The sequence below is a fragment of the Penicillium concentricum genome, assembly GCF_028827145.1.
Source record: "Penicillium concentricum strain IBT 3081 chromosome Unknown utg000001l_segment0_segment0, whole genome shotgun sequence".
NCBI lineage: Eukaryota > Fungi > Ascomycota > Eurotiomycetes > Eurotiales > Aspergillaceae > Penicillium > Penicillium concentricum.
The window spans coordinates 848,055-869,613 of NW_026622754.1; the positions used below are offsets into that span (position 1 = coordinate 848,055).

General features: G+C 49.2%; 7 protein-coding genes across 7 annotated transcripts; 3 read left to right on the forward strand and 4 right to left on the reverse strand.

Annotated features, from left to right (window-relative positions):
* Positions 1-541: 541 nt before the first annotated feature.
* N7517_000326 (putative C2H2 transcription factor) lies at positions 542-1,458 on the reverse strand (the record flags this gene model as incomplete). The annotated part of the gene is made up of 2 exons (XM_056718056.1): positions 542-1,130; positions 1,187-1,458. 2 exons carry the CDS (start codon positions 1,456-1,458, stop codon positions 542-544), a joined length of 861 nt encoding a protein of 286 aa, XP_056582191.1.
* A 2,257-nt stretch (positions 1,459-3,715) lies between these two features.
* Positions 3,716-4,100, forward strand: N7517_000327 (DUF4396 domain-containing protein; the record flags this gene model as incomplete). The annotated part of the gene is made up of 2 exons (XM_056718057.1): positions 3,716-3,719; positions 3,808-4,100. 2 exons carry the CDS (start codon positions 3,716-3,718, stop codon positions 4,098-4,100), a joined length of 297 nt encoding a protein of 98 aa, XP_056582192.1.
* An 858-nt stretch (positions 4,101-4,958) lies between these two features.
* N7517_000328 (putative regulator of nonsense transcripts) lies at positions 4,959-8,258 on the reverse strand (the record flags this gene model as incomplete). The annotated part of the gene is made up of 2 exons (XM_056718058.1): positions 4,959-7,983; positions 8,035-8,258. The coding sequence occupies 2 exons, from the start codon at positions 8,256-8,258 to the stop codon at positions 4,959-4,961; spliced, it is 3,249 nt and encodes a 1,082-aa protein (XP_056582193.1).
* A 481-nt stretch (positions 8,259-8,739) lies between these two features.
* Positions 8,740-9,672, forward strand: N7517_000329 (snoRNA-binding rRNA-processing protein IMP4; the record flags this gene model as incomplete). Its single annotated transcript, XM_056718059.1, has 2 exons — positions 8,740-8,745; positions 8,797-9,672. 2 exons carry the CDS (start codon positions 8,740-8,742, stop codon positions 9,670-9,672), a joined length of 882 nt encoding a protein of 293 aa, XP_056582194.1.
* A 1,620-nt stretch (positions 9,673-11,292) lies between these two features.
* N7517_000330 (BRCT domain protein) lies at positions 11,293-12,491 on the reverse strand (the record flags this gene model as incomplete). Its single annotated transcript, XM_056718060.1, has 4 exons — positions 11,293-11,897; positions 11,955-11,990; positions 12,055-12,261; positions 12,314-12,491. The coding sequence occupies 4 exons, from the start codon at positions 12,489-12,491 to the stop codon at positions 11,293-11,295; spliced, it is 1,026 nt and encodes a 341-aa protein (XP_056582195.1).
* A 655-nt stretch (positions 12,492-13,146) lies between these two features.
* On the reverse strand, positions 13,147-15,409 carry N7517_000331 (bifunctional anthranilate synthase/indole-3-glycerol-phosphate synthase; the record flags this gene model as incomplete). The annotated part of the gene is given in 2 exon segments (XM_056718061.1): positions 13,147-14,011; positions 14,025-15,409. 2 exon segments carry the CDS (start codon positions 15,407-15,409, stop codon positions 13,147-13,149), a joined length of 2,250 nt encoding a protein of 749 aa, XP_056582196.1.
* A 362-nt stretch (positions 15,410-15,771) lies between these two features.
* N7517_000332 (nucleoporin) lies at positions 15,772-21,377 on the forward strand (the record flags this gene model as incomplete). Its single annotated transcript, XM_056718062.1, has 4 exons — positions 15,772-15,839; positions 15,895-16,831; positions 16,886-19,966; positions 20,019-21,377. The coding sequence occupies 4 exons, from the start codon at positions 15,772-15,774 to the stop codon at positions 21,375-21,377; spliced, it is 5,445 nt and encodes a 1,814-aa protein (XP_056582197.1).
* Positions 21,378-21,559: the final 182 nt, after the last annotated feature.

Consider the following 21,559-nt stretch of genomic DNA (forward strand, 5'->3'; position numbering starts at 1 on the left):
CCATCGTATCTGGGGGCTAACAAATGGTCTCTTGGGGTTATGAATTACAGAGTAAGGCTACGATGATTGAGAAATATGACTTCATAAAGATGATATTATTCGTACAATCTGCTATTAATCAGGAACAAATCGAACTAAAAGTCGAGTTGAGTGGTAGAATAATATATCCGAAAGGACACATCAAATCAAACACTCGGGTATATGAGGCGAGACAAGGCTGTAAACCGCCTCTGGAAACAACACCGCCTGGCCCATATGAAAGTATCAAGCTAGAACGCCGTAAAGACTGGGAAGGTCAATCCTTGAATTCTTGAATCTTTGCAGAATGCACAAGATCCAAAATCCGATTTCAGCTCAGAGAAGAGCCATGGAGACCGACCCCAAATGCTACACAAAACAAAGAAAGCAAAGTCGCAAAGTTGACTCAAAACAAAGAGAGAAAGCAAAGTCGAAAAATTTTGAAGCCCATTGGTTGCTTCGATAAACGCCCACATGATGCATAGGTCAAATCCGTAGACGTTTCAATCTGGAAGGAGCAGCCCTAAACGGGAGGAGCCGCAGCAGGCTGGGGAGCGGGCTGCGAAAGTTCCTGCAGTTCGGGTACGGGAGGAGACTGCTGAGGGATAGCCTGCTGAATGTTGGCGACGATTCGCTCTAGCTCTTCGAGGCGGCGATCCTTCTCTTGGACTTCACGGCGGAGTCTCTTAACTTCGTTGTGCAGATCAATTCCGTGCTCATCAGTCTCAGGCAGGTCTCGGAGATCTCCGACGGCAGGAGAATCGTGGCGACGCTTCATTCCAGTGATTGGGAGAGAAGGGGCACGGACGCCTTCAACACCATCAAGTTCAGTGGCGCGATCCCAAGACATGTCGACCATAGTGGGGGCTTCGTCATTGTGCATGTGGCGGCGGCGGAGGTGTTCGCGCAGGTTTTCTTGGCGCGTAAATCCATTACCAGTGCTGCGGTTGCAATCAGTGTATGGGCACATCAGGGCCTTCTTGGTATCGGTGTTTTTCTTGTGAACTTCGCGCTGGTGACGAAGAAGGCCGCCAGAGTAGGTGAAGCCTTGGATCTTGTCACAGTTTGGTTCATAACACTTGTAGGGACGATCATGTTTATCCATATGTTTGCTGGAGGGATGTTAGTACTGGGCGCATTAAAAGACACAATAGGGCATTCTACTTACTTCCATTCACATGGACGACGGAAAGTAGGAGGCGCAGCCTGACACTCAGGATGGTCGCAAAAGATCTGACCTTCAGAATTCTTAGGAGGGTCACGGGCGCGTCGAACAGAAAGGCGCGGGCGCGCGCCGTCGATGTTGTAAGCCATGGGCTGGGATTCGTTCATTCTGGCAATTGGTGGCGAGGTTTCAGATGTAGAGGCAAGGATAGACGCAGCGAGAGCACCGTTAGGACCTTCACTTCGTGGGCTAGGATAGTCAGACCCGTCGCCCATATCGCAAAGTTGATACCCCACACTACTGAGGGGATGGTGATAGAAGGTAGTAGATACCAGAAAGACGCGTCGTCAATTCGCAACAACGATAAATGTGGAAGCAACAAGTAGTTGGGAAGAGGTAAACAACAAGAATAGAGTTGTTTATGAAAAAAAATCAAATAATTGGCGGTGAAGGCCTAGTAGATGTCGATGGGTATGAATTCAAGGTGAAGATGAGGAGTTGCCAAAATTTTCAGGTAGCAAGGCATCAGCGGGCTATTTATACCGGTTGCGTCAGGTGCGGTGCGCCACTGTGGCGCAGGATCCTTGCTCAGCGTCCCTGCAGGAATTTTGGTTCTTTCGTTTTCTAGTGGAGTTTCCAAGCAGCTAGATTGTCATATGAACTTATAACTGGTTCGAGCTTATATACATGCAGGTATAAATGTGTCAAAATATGGACAGTCCTGTTTATTTAATGCCTTGGGGTAGATGAGGGGGCCAAGGAACACAAGTGACTCATACCCTATAGAGACACCGAGGGTATGACTGTATACTATCTACTCCGTACTCCATATGGAGTTACCAATCCCATTGTCCCATATCGGCGGATCCGATTTAGGTATCAAAGCAAGATGCCTGTCAGGCAGCCGTCCACTCCCGGAATATTGTTTAAGGTCGCCACAAATGGTGACAAATTCAGTGGCGGTGAGTTCACGTGACATTGATCGGCCTGATCATCTATCACGTGCATGGCAAATATGCTTATTTAAGCATTAAAGATCGGGCAGCCGGGCAGTGCCCTTCTGCAATGCCCGTTCGCCATGCCCGTTCGCTATGCCCGATGTTAGGCTGCAACAAACTCGTGGTTGACAAGCTTTATAAATCAATAATCTGCATGTCCACGCAATCAATTGCTTCTATTAAAAGGAATACCATAAGGATCCATCTAGGAGGCTGTCTCAACCTCAACCAGGCTATGCAAGTACTTAAAATTAGACATGAATGTTGTACGGGATTCCAAGGAAAGTAGCACAGAAACAACGTGGTCTGCATGGATATGCTTGGAAGATCAATCTACCGAGAATCTTGTAGCCTATAAATTATCCTACGACTCAGCTACGAATATACAATGCTAGAACCCTTTGCCACATAGTGAAAGACCTTCTAGACCGCCTCCACGGAGAATAATGAATGGCAAGACTGCAATTAATCTGCAAGACTATGCTGTAGAACAGCAATGGAGTCACCAAGCAGTATGTCATTTGTGTTCCATACAAACATAGAGAATTTCCCGAGGGGATGAATTAGAAAGGATAATTAACACTGCCTCTATCATAATAGAACAGCCTTTGATACTAGGTAAGCCTAATGCACGTTCATCTATTTTGAGTAATTTGCTGCCCAGTTGGAATTTATGTTCCAAGCAAGCGATGGAACTAGCATCCCTCAGATCTATACGAAAGGACGCCCAAACTAGCAAAGCAAAGCCACCATTCGACGTGGACCAACAGGCATACAATTAATCAAATGGAAACCACATCCATGTCAAAGGTTGGGAATGAGTTCATCGTGTTGTCAATGTGAGATGTTCTTACTCCCGTGGCCCCACCGGATAGTCTGAGAGTCCTTAGCACTTGACCCTTGAAACATTTTCGCCTTATATTGCTCTCTTCTCGCTTCGCCAGTTATTTCCTCTTGTATATTGAGGTAGTGTGGAATTCTAGAAGTAATATTATCAATTTCATATTTCTCAGCATGTGGTTTGGCGCGTAAATTGTATATCTGGTACTATTTCATTGCGGCATTTGTGCTACAGGCCCAGGGACCATGCTCCACCATCCCTACCAACCTAGCACCCCTTGACCTTGTCTCTTCGAATTTTTTATATTCAAACTTGTGTATGTTACCCTTCAAGTGAAATTACCATAAGATCCCAAACAGGGATATGAATCAAATGCGTTACTCATTTTTACTTCAACGGAGCCGAGGCGTTTGCTGGGCTTCAAGACGCGCCTTCAGTGGCACCACTCGGGTACAAGCCTGCCATACAGAGAAAAAACAGTGCCCCAAGAGCATCGAGCGCGAAAGCCAATCATCTCAAGCCCCAAAATGTGCCAAAAAGCCGCCAGCCCAACCCCTATCGGCGCTCAGTCTTCCATTCTGGACCTGCAGATCCACCTGGAAACGAGCGGGAATCAACACCTTCCGTTGTTTGGTGGGATGTACAACCGGAGATTTCTCCGCCCTATGGATCCTGCAGACATACTACGCTGAGATGGGTATGAGCAGTATAATGGCCTTGTCGAGTGGGTTCCCCCCTTGAACCAATCAAAACCTATCGGATCGTGTGTACTAACAATCATCTAGTGGTGTCCGGTATTACGACTTCGGTTATCCTCGAGACAGTCCTTCTCCGCCGGGGGGCTGACCAGCTCTCCTGGCCGATGGCTGCTCGTACCGCTATGGGCATGAGTATGGTCTCGATGTTGGCCATGGAACTAGCTGAGAATGCCGTTGACTATCATCTGACCGGTGGGATAGTTGCTTTGGGGGATCCGAAGTTTTGGATGGCGGCAGTGGTATCGGTCGGCGCTGGGTATCTGGCCCCATTGCCGTATAACTATCTACGTCTTCGGAAATATGGAAAATCGTGTCACTGATTTCCAATGTACCTAATGTACCTAGTATGCTCACCTGTATGTAATATAGACATCGTTTTAGTCAATTGGACAACTCCACTATAGCTCTTTCCCACAATAAACTTGAGCGATACGAGACAAGTACTGAACTGAACCACGGCCGATTGAGATGATGCACCTGAGTTAGTACGACAGTAAGGCTGATAGTGGGAGCGGCTGATCGGGCTGATGGGTAGAAGCTGAAGCGTAGAGACGGATTTAGCCCTAATTCGGCAACATAAGCCGGCGAAGGTTCTAACCTTAGATGGTTGGCTTAGTTCTTGGGTTTCATATTGCCTGCTTACGGATATTAAAGAAAGGTATGGGGTCATAATTGGCATTGTTCTTCTAAGCTAGACACCTGACTACCTAAGAGATGAAGATAGCAAGTATGAAACATGGCCAAGGGGTAGGGGTAAATTCGCAGAGTTGCCCAGTAATTGCTACCGGGGCTATGGGAACTGGGCATCGGCAATCGGCGGGTGAGTTTTCAGTAATTCCTTCAGCCGGAAGATACTGGAGGATCATTGGCTGTCGCCTCATCCCCAAAAGTCACGCCTTGTAAGAATGTCACGGTGACAAATGGTGAGGGATCAGACCCAGGGAACAATCCTTCGACGGACAGAACGGTGCTCTGGTAGCAGGCCAATAGGACCCGGGGATAAGCATCCGAAAAGTCTTGGGTTTGCCGATCCAAAGTCCTGGTCGGCATAAAAGAAACGGGCGGGCAGACTCTGCTGGAAAGAACCCCGATAGTATGCACGGACATTGCTTCGCCGAGTGGTAAGACGGGCGAACCTGTTGGAGGTTGCCCTGGGAAATGTTGGACACGAGAGTCACTCAGTCATAGTTGCCACCGACTTGGCTAGCGAAAGCAGTGGAGACGCTACGGGCGTCATCGTCGTCGTGAGGATTCTGGCCTGGCACGCCACGAGTCACGCGAATGCTGGCGGAGCTGCCTCCGAAGATGCTGCCGTTGTCGGGAACTCCAGCCCTGTAAGGCTCGCGCCCGCCAGACTCGACGTAGCGCTTCAACCGGTCAGATTGGCTGAGACTGGGCTGTTTGCTCATATCATTAATGCTTAGACCAGTGAGACTGACACCGCCCTGATCAACGCTCCGTCCGTCAGTGACGCTGCAGGTGACATCAGACTCAGTGGCAGCAACTGACTCGCCAGCCACACTGGGGGCCCCCTTGGGTCGGGCACCATTTGCTCGACGACCGCCAGAGATCGCAGGCCAGGACTCGCCAAAATTCTGGAACATAGGAGGGTAACCAGAGGGAAGGCCAACACCACCAAGTGCCGAGCCGTGAACAGAAGACACATCGTCGGGGATATAGCCCACCACAGACCCAGAGTCATGATACTCATTGCGGTGACCGTTGTTGCGACCATTCACTCCATTGTTTGGGGCATTGTTTGTCTGACTGAAAGACATCTGGAAGCGCTGTGGGCCTCTGTATGCTTGCTTAGGGCGGCTGAATTGAATCAAGGACTCCTGAAGGTTGGACAGGGGCCCCTCCACAAGACAGTGGCGTTCCTTGAAGTGCTGTAAAAGGCAGTTCCACAACGGGTGCTTAGACAACACCTTGGGGTTTCCGAGAACAACCAGACCGTATCGAGCACGAGTAAGGGCCACGTTGAGACGACGAGGATCGCTCAGGAAACCAATACCTTGGTGATCATTGGAACGAACACAAGAAAGGATAATGTAATCCTTCTCTCTGCCTTGGAAGGCATCGACCGAGGCAACTTCAATCTCCTTGTAATGTTCCTTCTTGAAGGTGCCATTTGCCTGCATGGAGCTGACAATGTAGCTTCGCTGTCCCTCGTATGGAGTGATGATACCGATATCTCTAGGCTGAACACCTGCCTTGAAGAAGCGTGTGACAATCTTCTCGACGTTGGTAGCTTCAGTGCGGTTAAGATACGAGGTGCCCGACGCGGAGATTTCTTCATTGCCCAGGTTTGACCAAAACATCATGGGATCATCAATGATGGGCCAAGGGAAATCAACGTCACGGCGGACACGATCAGCAATAGTGATACCGTTCTGCAGGGAGCCTTCGTAGAACATATTGGACGGGAATTCCGAAAGGCATGGGTGCATACGATACTGGACATTCAAGCGAATAGGAGAGCAGCCCAAGATGACGAGACGCTCGAACAAAGACTGGTTCAGACCAGCCTTGGCGGCCTTCTTGTTCATGATCACGGGGCCAAGCTGCTGGTGATCACCAACCAGCACAACTTGTTTGCAGCCCAGAACCAGGGGGATCATACACTCGGGCTCAGCAGATTGGGTTGATTCGTCAATCAGGACAGTGCGGAACTTGCCCTTTGACAGACGAGGATCACCTGCACCAACACAAGTACAGCAGATGACATCTGCGTTAGTCAAAATCTCACGTTCAGCAGAGCGAGTAAGTTGCTTCAGGCGCTTTTCATCTTGGCTGGACAATTCCCCAAGCTCGGCCTTGAGCTGGTTGAGTTTCACCAACTCAATGTTGCTATCGTTCATACGAACCTGCTCGTGTAGAGAAAGGAAACCAACGGCAGATTCCACATCCTCGCGAGATTTAGCAGTAACTCGCACGGTCTTGAGACCTGTCCGATGGATACGCTCGCAGAGCTGGTCAACGGCAACGTTGGATGGGGCGCAGACAAGAACCTGACCTCCATTGATCTTGGCAAGGTGATAGATGATAGTGGCTGAGGTAACGGTCTTACCAGTTCCGGGAGGACCTTGGATCAGACTGAGTGGTCGCTGGAGGACACTTTTAACCGCGTTGATTTGACTGCCATTCAGATCTGGCAGACCCGGAACACTGAATTTCTTCGGAATCTGGGTCTTCATAGGAGCTGCAGCAACCTCGTGGCCAAGGAGACGATGGAAAATGTAGCCTGAGACACTCTGCTCATCCACCGCAAATGTCTTCATAGCACATTGCATGCGGTCGAAGGAAGTCGATTTCCAAACATAGTCGGCCATAAAATTGTGCGTGCACTCGGTGGGTACGGACTTGTGGTCGCCCTTGGCACGTAGTTCGATAGTGACCTCATCAGATTGATTGTTTGGGATCTTGATGACATAGCCCACACCCTCCCACTTGGGACGCAGTTCACCATTGTACTTGATGCGCATCTCGTCACCCACGGCCAGTTTGACATCTCCCAGCTCAAGCTTGGGAAGTACAAAGCTTGCGAGGTGCTTATTGTTGAGACCAAGATCCCAACGCACGATGAGTCCATCTTGAGATTGAGATTCCTTCAACTTGCGGTCGTAATCAGCCTCAATCTTAACAAGTGGGCCGAAAATATTCTGGTATTGGAAAGCATCATCGTAGCGGAGTAGCACTGGCGCAGGTTCATCATCCACCGCTGTGGCCTTCTCTAGATCTTCCAGAGTCGCTTGTGAATTGTCCTTCCACATTTCCTCCAGTTTCGCAATCAATTGAGGACTAAGGTGACGAGCTCGGAGTTGTTCCTGGTCAGTGGGTGCTCCGACAAGCCAGGGAAGGAAAGAACGATCCTCGATAAGAGGTTGCCAGCGTGAAGTGTCCCAGTTCATGTCCTTAGAGGAGGGCATAGAGGCACATGGCTGCCGACAAAGCAAAACAACAACGGTGTCAGATTTGGCGGGGATGAAGCCAAGCAAAAAGACATTTTTGGTGCCGCAGTTGTAGCATTCCAGAATAGTATCACCCAAAGAAGAGCCAGGGTGAAGTTGGACTTCCTTATGACGAGCTCGGACAAGGTGATTGACAATATGGGAAGAAGAGGTATTGCCACGGGCACTGCAGAACCACTTATTGCACGCAAGACATTTGACGACGCTGCTCGGGTTGTGAATTCCGCAGTACCTATGATATAATCAGCAAATGGCCATCCACGAAGAAGATATAAAAACTGACGCGCATGCATGAGCGGGGAGCTCTATTTCCTCCTCTCCATTTCCTTGGGACTTCTGATTCCCGTTTGTGGGTGCACCGACTGTGCTTTCCATGTCGTCATCTTCGAAGGTATCAGAGCCGTCGTCTTCGTCATCATGTCGACGTGGACGCGCGCGACCAAGTGCGTTTGAATCAATCTCATCGATTTCAGCTCCCGCCGAGGGGCCTTCCGGTTGGTAGCTCATTACGAGTACCGTTTTGGAACGCTGATAGGGATGACTGAAGCCGAGCAAGATTCAAAGCAGAGAGAAAGGTAAAAGGCAGTTGAAATCTGAAATGAGCCTTGCAGTCGTAAATGATAAAAGAGCGTAGAGGACAATCCGGTCGTCCTATGGGTGTTCAAGGTTTGAAATCTCCAGGGTGTGCCTGAGGGGCAAACGAACGGAGATCTATATCGGGATATGGGATTAGCGCTAGGTTCTTGATAAGAGCAACTAAGCACATACAACCAGTCCAGCTCTCTGTCTCAGAGGACTGACAAAAGAGAGTCGATGAGTTTGTCTCGAAAGATGAGCAAAAAGCGTCTCCGCAACTGCCCAGATTCTTTATCGGTGCGATCCCACTACGGCCGCGCAGATAAACCAAAAACGCAGCCCCGGAGTTAACAGAGAAAAAAAAAGTTGCCCGCTCTTCTTTGCTCAAGCCACTTTTACTTCAATCTTCAAAATGCTGGTAAGTGAAGGATAAATTTGATACATTTGACATCTTACTTACAATCAGTAGCGCCGCCAAACTCGCGAGCGTCGCGATTATCTCTATCGCAGAGCTTTGCTGCTCCGTGATGCCTCCATTGCCGAAAAAAGATCGCAACTCAAGGCTTCATTGGCTTCTGGAAAGCCTCTAGACCCTACAATCGCAAATGATAAAACGCTTCGGGAAGACTTCAAATATGACGAATCAAAGGACAAGGAAGACGCTGAGATGGACATTGACGATGAATACGTTTTAACCTCCGGCATTATCGACCCCCGTCCTCTGGTTACCACCTCTCGCTCACCCTCCGCTCGTCTCGGCGCATTTGCGAAAGAAATCCGCCTTCTCCTTCCTACATCCATTCGCCTCAACCGTGGAACTCTCGTTCTTGGAGATCTCGTCTCCAGCGCCACCTCCGCGGCTCTGACCGACATGATCCTGCTTCACGAGCACCGTGGTACCCCGACCGCACTCACTATTTCACACCTTCCCCATGGTCCCACCGCCAGTTTTTCTCTTCACAATGTCGTCCTTCGTCAGGATATTCCCAATGCCGCTCGTGGTACTGTGTCAGAAAGCTACCCGCACTTGGTCTTTGAAGGATTCAAGACGAAGCTGGGTGCCCGTGTTGTTCAGATTCTGAAGCATCTTTTCCCCCCTCGCGAGACCGGAAAGGTCGGCAACCGTGTTGTGAGCTTTGTGAACAAGGACGACAACATCGAAGTGCGCCACCATGTTTTCGTCAAGACTGGGTACCGTGATGTGGAGCTGGCTGAAGTTGGACCTCGCATGACAATGCGACTTTTCGAGATCCGTGGAGGTACATTGGAGAAGGGCTCGAGCGGCGACATCGAATGGGCTCTTACCCAATACACGAGAACCAGCAAAAAGAAGGAATACCTGTGATTCTTTACGAACTCGCATCACTACATTGGCTGTGGCGGGGATGGTTAAACCAGAACCTCCCCTCACATTGTTGATCGACTGGCGTATCTGGCGTTAGAGGGCAATTAGAATGGGTTCTTTTGTCATGTTCAAGTTTATGATTTTGAGAATGTCTAAACCAAATATTAAAGACATGTACAGCAGATTTTTGGGACCATCATGACCCAATTTCCTGGCAATGAATTGGTTGCCAGTCTATAATTTATGCTATAGTGTACGAAACATACAATCCGACTCATAAAACCTTACAAGGATCTAGATTAATTAGAGATTTCCCCGGTTTTGCTGAACATGTAAGTTAAACAAAAACACTGGTAACTATAACACATTTAGTGATACTTATATATATGTACATGCTCTTGGCAGCTTTCTCTTGGGGGCTGTTCAAATCATTTTCATATCCTTATCCATATCCTAGCCAGAAGGACAAACATAGCAGAAATCGGGCAATAGTCTTAATCGTACCTAGGTAAGATTATAATGTACGCAAGCAAGCCTTTTATCGAATAACTAAAGCAGGAGGAAAAGCCGGTAGTCCAGAAGACCATTCATACTAAATATGGGTTTTGCCGTGCCCGGAAAACCCCTGCGTTCTTTTAGACAGCGTGGAGGTAGAACTCTTCAAAGCGATCGATGTAAGCTCATATATAAATTTTTGGAGGAAGTACTTGTTGAAGCTTACTGTACTGGGTGAACTGAGACCCTGAGAACAATATTCTCAAGATATCGATGGTACAGCCTAGATAAATACCATATATGATTGGCAGATTGATCAAAAAAATCTTATATCCTCAGAAGGCTTCATTCCAATCATTTTCATCTAAGGAAGAAGACAGGGGCATCGCTGAGGCCAAAATTCGCTGCTTTACCAGTGGGCACTGAAGTTGAACAATTCTGGAATACAAGTAATATCTAAGCTGTCAACTGTCGGGTATATAATGCATTTACTTTGTACCTCTTAGGTACGGCAAAGCCAACATGGGCTTCAATCATTTCAAGCGATAGAAGCCAGTTTATAAGAGTGGGGACATGTGGGTCACGCTGCATGTGATTAGCCCTAAAAAGCCACGATCATCCCAGGCCCCACCGGAGGCTCCATTACTATAACGTTGGAAGGGGTGGTAGAGAGTCGATATTACCTACTACAACTCAGGACACCATATAAATTGACATGTTTATGGGGGAAATACTACGTCAGAGTCGCAATTATACATCTCATCTGTGAAATGAAGAATCGAAAAGAAAACACCAGATATTTATGCAGTATACCAGCAAACTAGGAGAAGGGGCCAATTGGTGTCGAGTGCCTAGTATACTAGTATAGCATCCTGGAACGCTCATCTACTTCCTTGCACCCTCATACAATGCCATTATAGTTTTATTGGGAAGTGTATGTAACAGAATGAGAAAATAAGCGCATACATATCCTTCGTATGTGCTGTCCTGAAATCATCGAATTTACATTCGGCATATAATATGCGTTGATCATGACCCACCCATCCACGTCCACCAGGGAATCCACTCACGAGTACAGGTGTTAGCCACCTGGAGGGATTCCCGTCATCCATAGGCAGGTAGTACCTAGCTATCCATTTCATCATCCTCACCATCAGCCTCAGATCCGTATTCGTCCCCATCTTCAACGTGATGATTTGCCATCTTATCATCGATACCGCCCTCTTGGGTGCGATCGCATGCGACGTCGCCAGTCGATCCTTGAGAACTTGTGTTCTGGGGTTCCCTGAGGAATGCACCAATAATGGTCATCTTTTCCTCGAGATAGAACCACCCCTCGTGAACAGGCAAACTCTTTCCGTTCGGGCCTGTCTTTGGGGGTGGCATCTTTCCGCTTGCCCTTTTGTCCCATTCCTTGCCAGTCTGTTCTTTGAAGAACTGCTTGAATTTGTCCACGGCAAGCTCCAGTTTGCACCTTGGCCCCGCCAGAATTTCGACATTGGATGTGCCAATGCGACTGAATTTGGTGTAGGCCGAGTAGGTGTGTGGTTCAGCGATGGATTCGAAAAGCTGGGTAATATCAATATTATGGAAACATTCACGCACTGCCACAATATGACTTACAGTCAATTGGCATTTTTCTCTGCTAGTGCCTGGTGGTTTCGATGGGCGGAATAAGGTGGTGCTGTAAACCACCTTGGTCTTTCTGTCCTGGTACACCCGACGCACGGCTATGATGGGTAAATATTAGAACTGGATGTGCCATCTGATATGAGGATCATGCTTACGTTTGCTTTTGCCCTTTAGGCTGAGGAAAGGATCAGCTGTAGAGAATATGTCAGTAACGTCTACATTATAGCAATACAATGGAACTCCGGAAACCGATACCTATCCGACGTTTTTTGACCTCTTTGACCACCTTTGAGGACTTCGGCGTGGCCTTCTTTCTCGAGACTTCCTTCTTCTCGGGCTTCATCAGATTCTTCAGAAGATATGGCTCTTCAGGCTTTGGCCGGCGGGTGGCTGACAACAGCGAGTCTTCAAGCCAATCGTATGAGACGATCTTGACCGTGCTAGTCTTCTTAGCAGTCGCCACTATCGTTGGTTAGTTTCATGGTCGTAGAAATACTCAAGGGTAATAATATACCTGAAGCTGCATTGTTTTTGAACGCCTCCTTTGTGGCAATGAGATGGGTAACTCGCGAGTTCACATCTCTCGAAAACTGCCCTCCATTTGCTCTAATCCACTGTGGGATCTTTTCGCCGACGCCGTCTTCGAATTTGCCTACGATAGCGGCATGAATTCTTTGGAATGGCTTCCCCATTTTGGGCTCACGCTGAATGGTTTCAGAAGTAAATGTGGTATGCTGTCAGGAGGGAAGACTGAAATACTGCGAGTAATAGTTTTGTGAGCCAGAGCTTTCGCTTGGTCTTAGCTGGCTGTAGCAATATTTCAGAAATGAAGTGTGTATATTGCCTGAAGGTAAGTCTTCGAGATGGTGAATGAGAGGACTAGTTCGATGATTCCGGGGCTCGTATGACTTCTGCTGTCGACTGGGGTTTCCTTCAGAAGAGGAGGCACCTCAGAAATGAAATATGTTTATTACCAGGGAAAACGCTTCAAGGAAATAGTGTGATATATTTCATGAAGCTGTTGACTTGATCTGCTTTCGCAACGTTGATATGAATGCACCAAGCATGATCATTTCTGCAGGATGAAAGTGACGAGAAAGCAGAAATGGGACTTCGAAAGCAAGTTAAGATTGAGATCTACTTTAAGAAAGGATCAAAAACCATTCCTCTTGGTATATCAAGTGAGGTCTTTATCAAACAAGTGAAAGTAAGGTGAAGTAGAATGAAACCCGGAATAATTGTGCTTGCTATGAATAGGTATTGCTCATTATTATCGAATATGAAACCCCGAAATGGAATGAGAAAAGGAGTCATCCTGAGGAGCGTAAATGCATGTTCCTAGCCTGTTCATTGCCGAATGCTTTTAGCAGACTTGACGAAGGCTCGGATTTTCTCCAAATCTTGAGCCCCGTTTGTCTCTACACCTGAGCTGACATCTACTCCGACCACTTTCTGGCCGGACTGGCCCAGCTTTTTCACTGTGTCGACCACGTTGTCCGGGTTTAATCCACCGGCCAGGATTACCCTCAATCCTTCGTCACTATCGAGGACCTTTTTGACACCGGTCTCCTCCAGAAGTTCACCAGAGCCTCCGGCACCAGAATCGAGCAATGGAAGAGTGTGGTATGCGCGGCGAGCAATCCCAAGGTCACCAGGGGCAAATTTGCGGATGACAGGAACTGGAATCAAACTAGACCACTCCAATGGCTCAGATCCATGCAGTTGCACAACATCGAGATCCAACTTTTGTTGTTGAGAAAGGACATATGATAGTGGCTGGTTCATGAACACGCCCACGAGCAAAGCACGAGAAGGGTGACGCAAGATATTAGTAGAGTGATCGAACCATTCCAATGATGTCGCGTTTTTCGGCTGCTGTGATGTACCGTCCGGACGAGCGGTCGACTTGACCACCTGGGAAATGCGGAGGGCCACATCATCTGGGACAAGTCGTGAGCGGCCCTGAACCATGATAATGCCAATCAAATCCGCGCCAGCTTGGATAGCAGCCAGAGCTCCTTCTTCGGTCCGAGTCCCACAGATCTTCACCAATGGAGAACTTGGTGATGCATCGGCGATTGAATTGGAACCGCCGAGAAGCTGTGCCACAAAGGCAGAGGTATCGGGTGCCCTCATAAGAGCCTCTCCAACAAGAATGGCCTTAACACCATCTTTCTTATAAGCTTCCACATCCTGGGGTCCCAAGATCCCACTAAGGGGCACACACAATTGTGCTCTCAGGCACTTGATCCATTAGGCGACTGGTAGTTCCGAGATCGACCTCGAAGCTCGTCAGGTCTCGGTTGTTGACACCGATGACTTCAGAACCCAGGTCAACTGCAATCTTCATCTCTTCGGGGGTATTGACTTCGACCAGAGGCTCCATGCCGAGACTGCGCGAATAATGGTACAGTCTAGTCAACAGCTCAATGTCCAGCATCTTTACAATTAGTAGAACTGTATCAGCTCCAGCCAAACGGGCCTCCAGGATCTGATACTCGTCAAAGACGAATTCCTTTCGGAGGACGGCCGGTCGGTTAGTGAGTCCCTCCAGACTTTGGCGAACAGCCCGCAGGTCATCTATGGTGCCCTTGAACCACTCCGGCTCTGTGAGGACAGAGATGACGCTAGCGCCAGCCTTGGCGTACTCCCGTGCTTGGGCAGGAGCACACACATCGGCGGAGATGATGCCCTTTGAGGGCGACGCGCGCTTGATCTCGGCCATGAGTGAGAGAGGATAGTCTGATTGTCTTAGGCGCTCAGGGAATGACAGCTGAGGAGGCGCAATGTTCAGATCATATGCGGCTTGAAGAGCCTCTGGCCGCAGGGCCGGAATTTTCTTCTGCTCCTCAACAGCATTTTTGCGATGGGCGTAGATCTTGTCCAAAATGGATAATTTCTTGCCTGAAGGTGCAGCCACAGCTGCGGCCGCTCCCTGCTTGTTATCCCAGGTCCCAGCGGTGAGCTCCAAGAAGTTTCTGAACATCTTGCGCCCGTATTGCGTCAGAATACTCTCGGGGTGGAACTGAACACCCTCCACTGCGAACTCCTTGTGTCTAACACCCATAATGATGTTCTTGCCACTACCGTCCTCCAGCTCGACCCGCGAAGTCACTTCCAAGCAATCTGGGATAGTCGAATGTGTTCCAGCGAGCGAATGATACCGGGTGACCTCGAGCGAGGCTGGCAATCCCTGGTAGACGCCCTTGGAATCATGCTTCAACTCCGATGTTTTCCCGTGCAGAATCTCGCCGGTCACGTCCACCTTACCACCAAACGTGGTGATCATACATTGTTGGCCCATGCACACACCAAAGATCGGAATTTTTCCGCTGAAATATTTGATTGCGTCGTTACTGATTCCTGCATCGGTCTCGGGGTGGCCAGGGCCAGGACTGATAACTAGTTGAGTAGGCTTCTTTGCAACCAAGTCCTCAACAGTGACTTCGTCATTGCGGTAGACTGTGACGGTAGCACCTTCAAGAACAAGGTACTGGTAGACATTCCAGGTAAATGAGTCGTAGTTGTCGATCAGAATGACGTTGGACGCGCTGGCCAATTTGGCCGCTTTGGTGGCATGGTGGGGGGAGTGGTCAATAAGGTCCGCCATGACCACGGATTGTCGTAGGAGATCGGGGAGATTGAGAAAATAAAATAATCGCTATGCTGCCAGTGTCGGAATCTCACACACCATAAACCGAATCAAATATTTGCGAATTGCCTTTGTCGGACGGAAGTGAGTCAAAAAAGAATGCCGGGTTTCCATGTTGCCATTCACCGCCCGGCAATAAGATCAGATAGGCACCTGATTGTTGACCCAGTCGCGGTGAATAATATTCTTTTGAAGCTCCCTCTCAATTCAAGAGCTCCCCACGCTCGCCGTCTACCTTTTTTCTCGCTGTTCCGTCACCTTATACGGTGTCGCCTCGTTCCGCTCTTTCTTTCTATCCTATGATGATCTAATTGCCCAAAATGGCTCCCGTTCCGGAGGCCTATTTCCCGTCCCTGGACCAGTGCTTCTCCGGGGACGTTCAACTCTTGTATGTCCATCCTAATCACTTGTTGTCATAGAAGCCATATTCTAAGATATTGCAGGTCCTGGAAAAGAGCTTTTCTCTACGCCATTGATGCCGACAGTCATGCTGACGATGGAGGCAATATCGATGTCTTCTTTTCACACCCCGAATCCATTCGACTACTCTCTGACGGCGTGAAACCGTTCCCCTCCCCTTCCGCAAAATCAAAAACCGAGTTCGAATCCAAGACCGCCGCGATCCATGTCGAGACCAATGGCCAAATCTCTTTTGACCTGAAGGAGATCAAGGCGGATGCGCTATGGTTAAGCAAACAAGCCGGAATCGACGAGATCACTGCTCTTCGCATCGCTGTATTGGAATGGCAGAACCGCCCGGCAACGCGCCTCACAATCGGCTTTTCTAGCGAGGAAGCGACCAGTTTACAGAGCGCGGCTGGGACCGAGAATCTTCGAGGCTCTCTAGCCGGCCCCAACTTCGCTAACCTATTGAATCAAACAGCCAGAAATGACGGCGATCAGTCGTTCGAAAAAGAGGAGAAGAGACGTCTGCGAATCCGCGAAGTTTATCTCTCCGAGGCAACCCATGTAGTGAAAACACTCCGCAAGCTGCTTGCTCTGTCCCTACACGATGGTATTCAAGCCGACTCGACCTCCCCCGCCAGTTATGATCGCAAACTTGCTTTGCGGAAAATAGGAACCACAATCTTCCAAAGCAAGTCGACTGGTGATGGATTGAACCACTTTCTTCAAGAATGCATTAGCTCGATACGCAGTCGGTTAAAGAGTTTGGAAGGAGAAGGTGGCTGGCTCAGTGCCGCAGAAAGCAGCGAGGAACTAGAGAACATCTGGAGAACAAGTCTCGTGGAGGAGATTGTTCATATCGTGCAACTCATGTTCCACCAGCTTCAAGCCTCAGTGGAATTCCCAACTGCAGACCTCCTATTGTCCTGGCTACGGCTTATGGCTGATTATAGCTTCTTAGAGACAATTCAAGTTGTAAGTGGCCAGTGGACTGTTTTGAGCTCTCGCGATGTTAACGTTTTCTTATAGCCTTGTCAGCAACCAGTGGAAGTGTTGTTGCCTCTTCAAGCTTTCGTGTCACTTACCACATTGGCGTTTTTAAAACCCTCTCTCGCCATCTCTTCGATTCAGAGTGATTCACTCGTTGACCCCTCGCCACAGCCTTACTTCTGGTGCAAGGAGAAAATCTCTGAAATCAATGAGATCTTTCTTACTGCATGCGGTGATCTGAACACCGCGAATCCGGCAGCCTTTTCATGGGGTCTGATCTTGTATACCATCCAAGAGCTGGCAGAATACAAGAGAAACAAACGAGACCGTGATCTGAGCCATCATTCGGCTATCTCCTACAACGAGCAGACGCAGAATGCAGGATTATCTCGAGCATCTGAACTGTCATACTATGAAGAATTGCTTGACTGCGCCAGAACTCCGCAATGCACGGCTGAAGATGCTATACCAATTCTTACGTCTGATGTCCTCAAAGAATCGGCATTTAACACGGTTATTGCCCTGGCTAGTAAGACTGGGTCAATGTCAGCCGTCGATGATGGCCTGACAACCCGATGGGTGCGATTGTCACTTCTCGACCTTGTACGAGTTGGTGTAATGTTCTTGGATTACTCCCCGGAAATCGTGGGGTCGGCCTTGGCTATCTTAAGCAACGATGACAACGAACTGTCAAGAGACTCAAATTCTCTAGGGCCTGCCAGCGATCCTAAGTCTCTATTCGCCAAGGATCAGAAGTTGATGGATGGCATATTCCGCGTTGCACGGTCCCGTTTCCCTTATGAAACGGCACCATTTCTGCAGCTCTGTCGCGCTCTTGTCAGTGGGCACTCTCTGAATGAAGAAGGCTTGCCTGCTATTCTTGAGGAAGTGGAGAACATGAAGTCCTTTACACAGATTGTCTCACCAACTTTCCAGGGCTATGCCACCATTCGCGAGGACGAGAACGCCGATTTTGTATCCCTACTCCAACCCCTCCCAATGTTTGAAACGTCATCACAGAACCGTCTTTTCGAGAGGGAACCAAGCAATGCTATAATTGTCAGCGGTTCTTCCGAAATCCCACGGCAGACCGTTGGTCAAGTCATTTCCGATTCAAAACCCGCGGTCATCATGTGGGAGCATCGATACTCGTGCTTAAGCTTTCTAGGAAGCTGGCTTGAAGAATGGAGTGAGACCGGTGACTACTCGCCTGGGTGGACTGACGACACTGCCACTGAAATCATTGTTCTTTTGACAGACTTGATCGCCAACTCTAAGACACAGACTTCTGGCGATGCAAGTGGCAAGAGGATCCTAGAGATGGCCAGTGATGGGTTGTCTAAACAGGGTGACATCATCTCTGTAATCTTCGATATCTTTGAACGCAATTTGCAGACCATCGGCTCCCGAGGGGATCTAGGCAAGTCTTTGGACACAACCATAGCTTGCCTGCGCTTTATCAAGACACTTCTCAAGATCCTACCCAGTCGAGTATGGCCTTTCCTTGGTCGCAGCAGTCTCATTGGGTCCGACGGCAAGGGTGGTGTCATGACAGCAATCGTTTCTGCAATGGAAATTCCATCCGGCGAGTATCCGTTCCTCCTGAGCTGTGTCGACCTTGTGGACGCTGTCATCGATGATGCGGCATCTCGAGCAGTATTGCGAAAGAGCCCAGGCAGCGTGACAAACAAATCATCCATTGCGTCTGATTGGAGTGCCGGTATTCCGTCTCACGTCATGAGAACTATTATGTTGAACTTCACTCGTACCATGCTGGAGATTTTCAACAGCAGTGGAAACTGGAGGTTCAATTTACCAGAACAGCGCTTCAAGATCAACTCGATGCTTGCCACTTCGTTCGAACGTGTTCTGTACTATGCCTTTGGAATCAATGACAGCCCGAAACTAGAAACTAAGGTTACTGGCGTCTTCTCTACATCCGCAGCGTACATTTTGGATATGTTGCGCCCTCGGTCAACCGCTGACCTCCCCTTCAATCCAATTCTTCGGTTGATCGCCGAGGGTCTCCAGACTCCCCCAACACTCCACCTCAGATATCTCACCCTCTTCGAGAACCAGGTCAAATCTACACTGCGGCTCTGCGTCAAACTTGTGCAGGCAGCCCAACTGGCGGAACAACCTGGTTCGCTTCTGGAGGAACAATTGTTCAAGGCCAGCCCAGTTCTAGTCAAGCTCTACGCGCTGCATGATGCATACCGGTTGCCGGTTATCTCGCTTCTCGAAATCTTGATCTCCAGCGCAGCTTCAAATCCAGATAATGAACCTCCTTCCCTTGTTGGCCACCTTGGGGCAGAGTCGTCTTGTCTGTTCCTTGATGTACTGTCACAACTCGACAAGCCGATGTGTGATAGGCCTCTACTTCTTGCAGTATGGCAGCTCCTATCGACATTTGTTAGCAAGCGCCAGCAGTGGCTTGCAGTTTTCATTCTCACAGGATCATCCCCTCGCCAGACTCTGAAAAAGGAACCCGCCTCTGGTGGCCTCAGCATGAGGAGTGTGCCTTTCCTAAAAATGGCACTCGACAAGTTGTCTCACATTGATCAACAGGAGCCGCAAGTAGCCTTGGCGTTGCTCGAGTTCGTCTCTCGTGCGCAAGAAAATTGGCCATGGGCCACTTCCCATCTGAGCAAGCATCCTCAGTTCTTCACCAGCATAATTAACCACGTGTCCAAGTTGAAAATTTCTTCTCTGCCAGTGATGGATCAAATCTATGCCACGCGCATTGCAGCCGTTGTCGCGGACCTGTGCGCGGTCTACCTGCACTCTGCAAAGGAGGTGGGTGACCGAAGCTTTATCAAGACCTTGATTCCATTGGTGTCGTGGTATGCCAAGGATGCAGTTGAAGTTTCGGCTTACAACTCCTCATTGCATGCCAACTTGAAGAAGAACTTTGAGATGCGATACTCGGGCTGCAAGATCGTTGACTTCAAGAGGACACCGCTCGAGGTTCGTAGTCTGGGACGAGATTACTACTATGATTTGAGTATGGGAGGCAAGCTGCTGTCCTACGACTTTGCCTGGGCTGGCAGCAAGAACCGTGGCTTTGCCGAGGAGTTTGAGCGCGCCAACATCAATCTGTCTCTTGTCGAGGCGCAGGTGGTAAGTTTTCTTCCGTTCATCGCAAATGAGTTTATTTTCTAATCTGAAACAGAGCCTTCTCCATAGCTGGAAGTTCTTCGCTATCGAGCACTGTGCCGATTTCATGCCCGATACCGAAGTCCGGAAGTCGATGGCACTGGTCGCGCAAAGTTGCTTGAAGGCCAATATCAGCAGTGGCCCTCCTGAAGCCATCTTTGACCGAATCCAACAAACGCGCGTTGATTTCGCCCAGGCACTTCTCCAACGACTTGTCGAGGTACACGCTAGAGGCGCCGAAGTCTTCCAGCTGCTCGAGATTACGTGGACGGCACTGCGAGCCCGGCATCTGACATACGAAGACGCTTTGATCAATGACGATACTGATTACTTCCGGTCCCTCCTGAACGTGCTATTCCTTTCCCTTCAGTTCCACTTGGATGGCCCCTCTCGGAGTGCCCCCGAAGCTATCAATAAGAAGGCAGAGGTTTCTTCGGATCTGACTGTCATCGTGGAGGTCGTGAAAACAGTGGTAGCCCAGGGCTTCAAATCTCTCACCACTTATCTCCATGACGCGCCGGAGAAATGTGCACCGAAAGATTTCGCCATTATCATTGCTATTCTGCAGACAGCCTTGCAAGTGAAGAACGCCGATCGTCTCTATGAGCATATCGTGTACCATATTGAGGAAAACGACACCGCTCGTCACGCGACGACGCTCTTCTCCTGGGCCGACCAATTAGCCGTGGCAGGTGACCCTGTGTACGCAGAGCTCAGCATCTCGATTCTGGTCAAGATGTCAAGCCTGCCCATGCTTGCAGAGCACCTTGCTGTTGAGGCTGTCTTGATGAAATTGTCTACCTGCCGTCTTACAAACATTCTCACCCAAAAGAAAGCATTCGGCGCCTTTGACCCTGTTCCTCGACTGTACGCCATCTGGACCGGAGGATTCCTTCCTCTGTGCCTGAACCTGCTCTACAGTGTCATGCGGACCGCGCCCGAAGTGGCAGCGTTCATCAACCAATTTGAGTCCCGTCTGACCCGCGCGACAGAGGCATTCGCCAGCCACACGGCCGTTTCCTCCGTCCCGACATCCAAGTGGATCAGCCTCGGCATGGTCTCGGAAGCCTACTCGCTCGCCCTGATCTCGTTCATCCTGGACCGGTTCCGTGAAGCGGGTGCCAGTGCCGGCGTTGATGCACAGGCCATCCAAGATCTCAAATGGGATCGGGTTCAGGTCAAGGAAGATATTGAGGAGCTGCTCAGTCGCCGCGCTGCTCTGCGTGTGCGCATTGTTGCGACCAATGAGAAGGAGGTGGAATGGTCCCGACAAAAGCCTCTTGATCCGACTTCCGGGGCCGAGAATCGACTGGAGGAGAAGATGGTTAGTGAGATGAAGGCAGCAGTTACCTGTTTAGGTGGTGAGGATTCATGAATGTGCTCTTTATAGCCTTTTTGCTGTTTCACTTTTTTTTTTCGTGTATTATGGGTTGGTCGGGGTGTAGTAGATGAATTATTTCATGGAGCTCAAGTTTCAAAACATTTTCATTTTCAGTTCAAGGATCTTATTGGGGTATATCCAACTTCAAGTTGAGACCATAAAGTCCAAATCAGTTA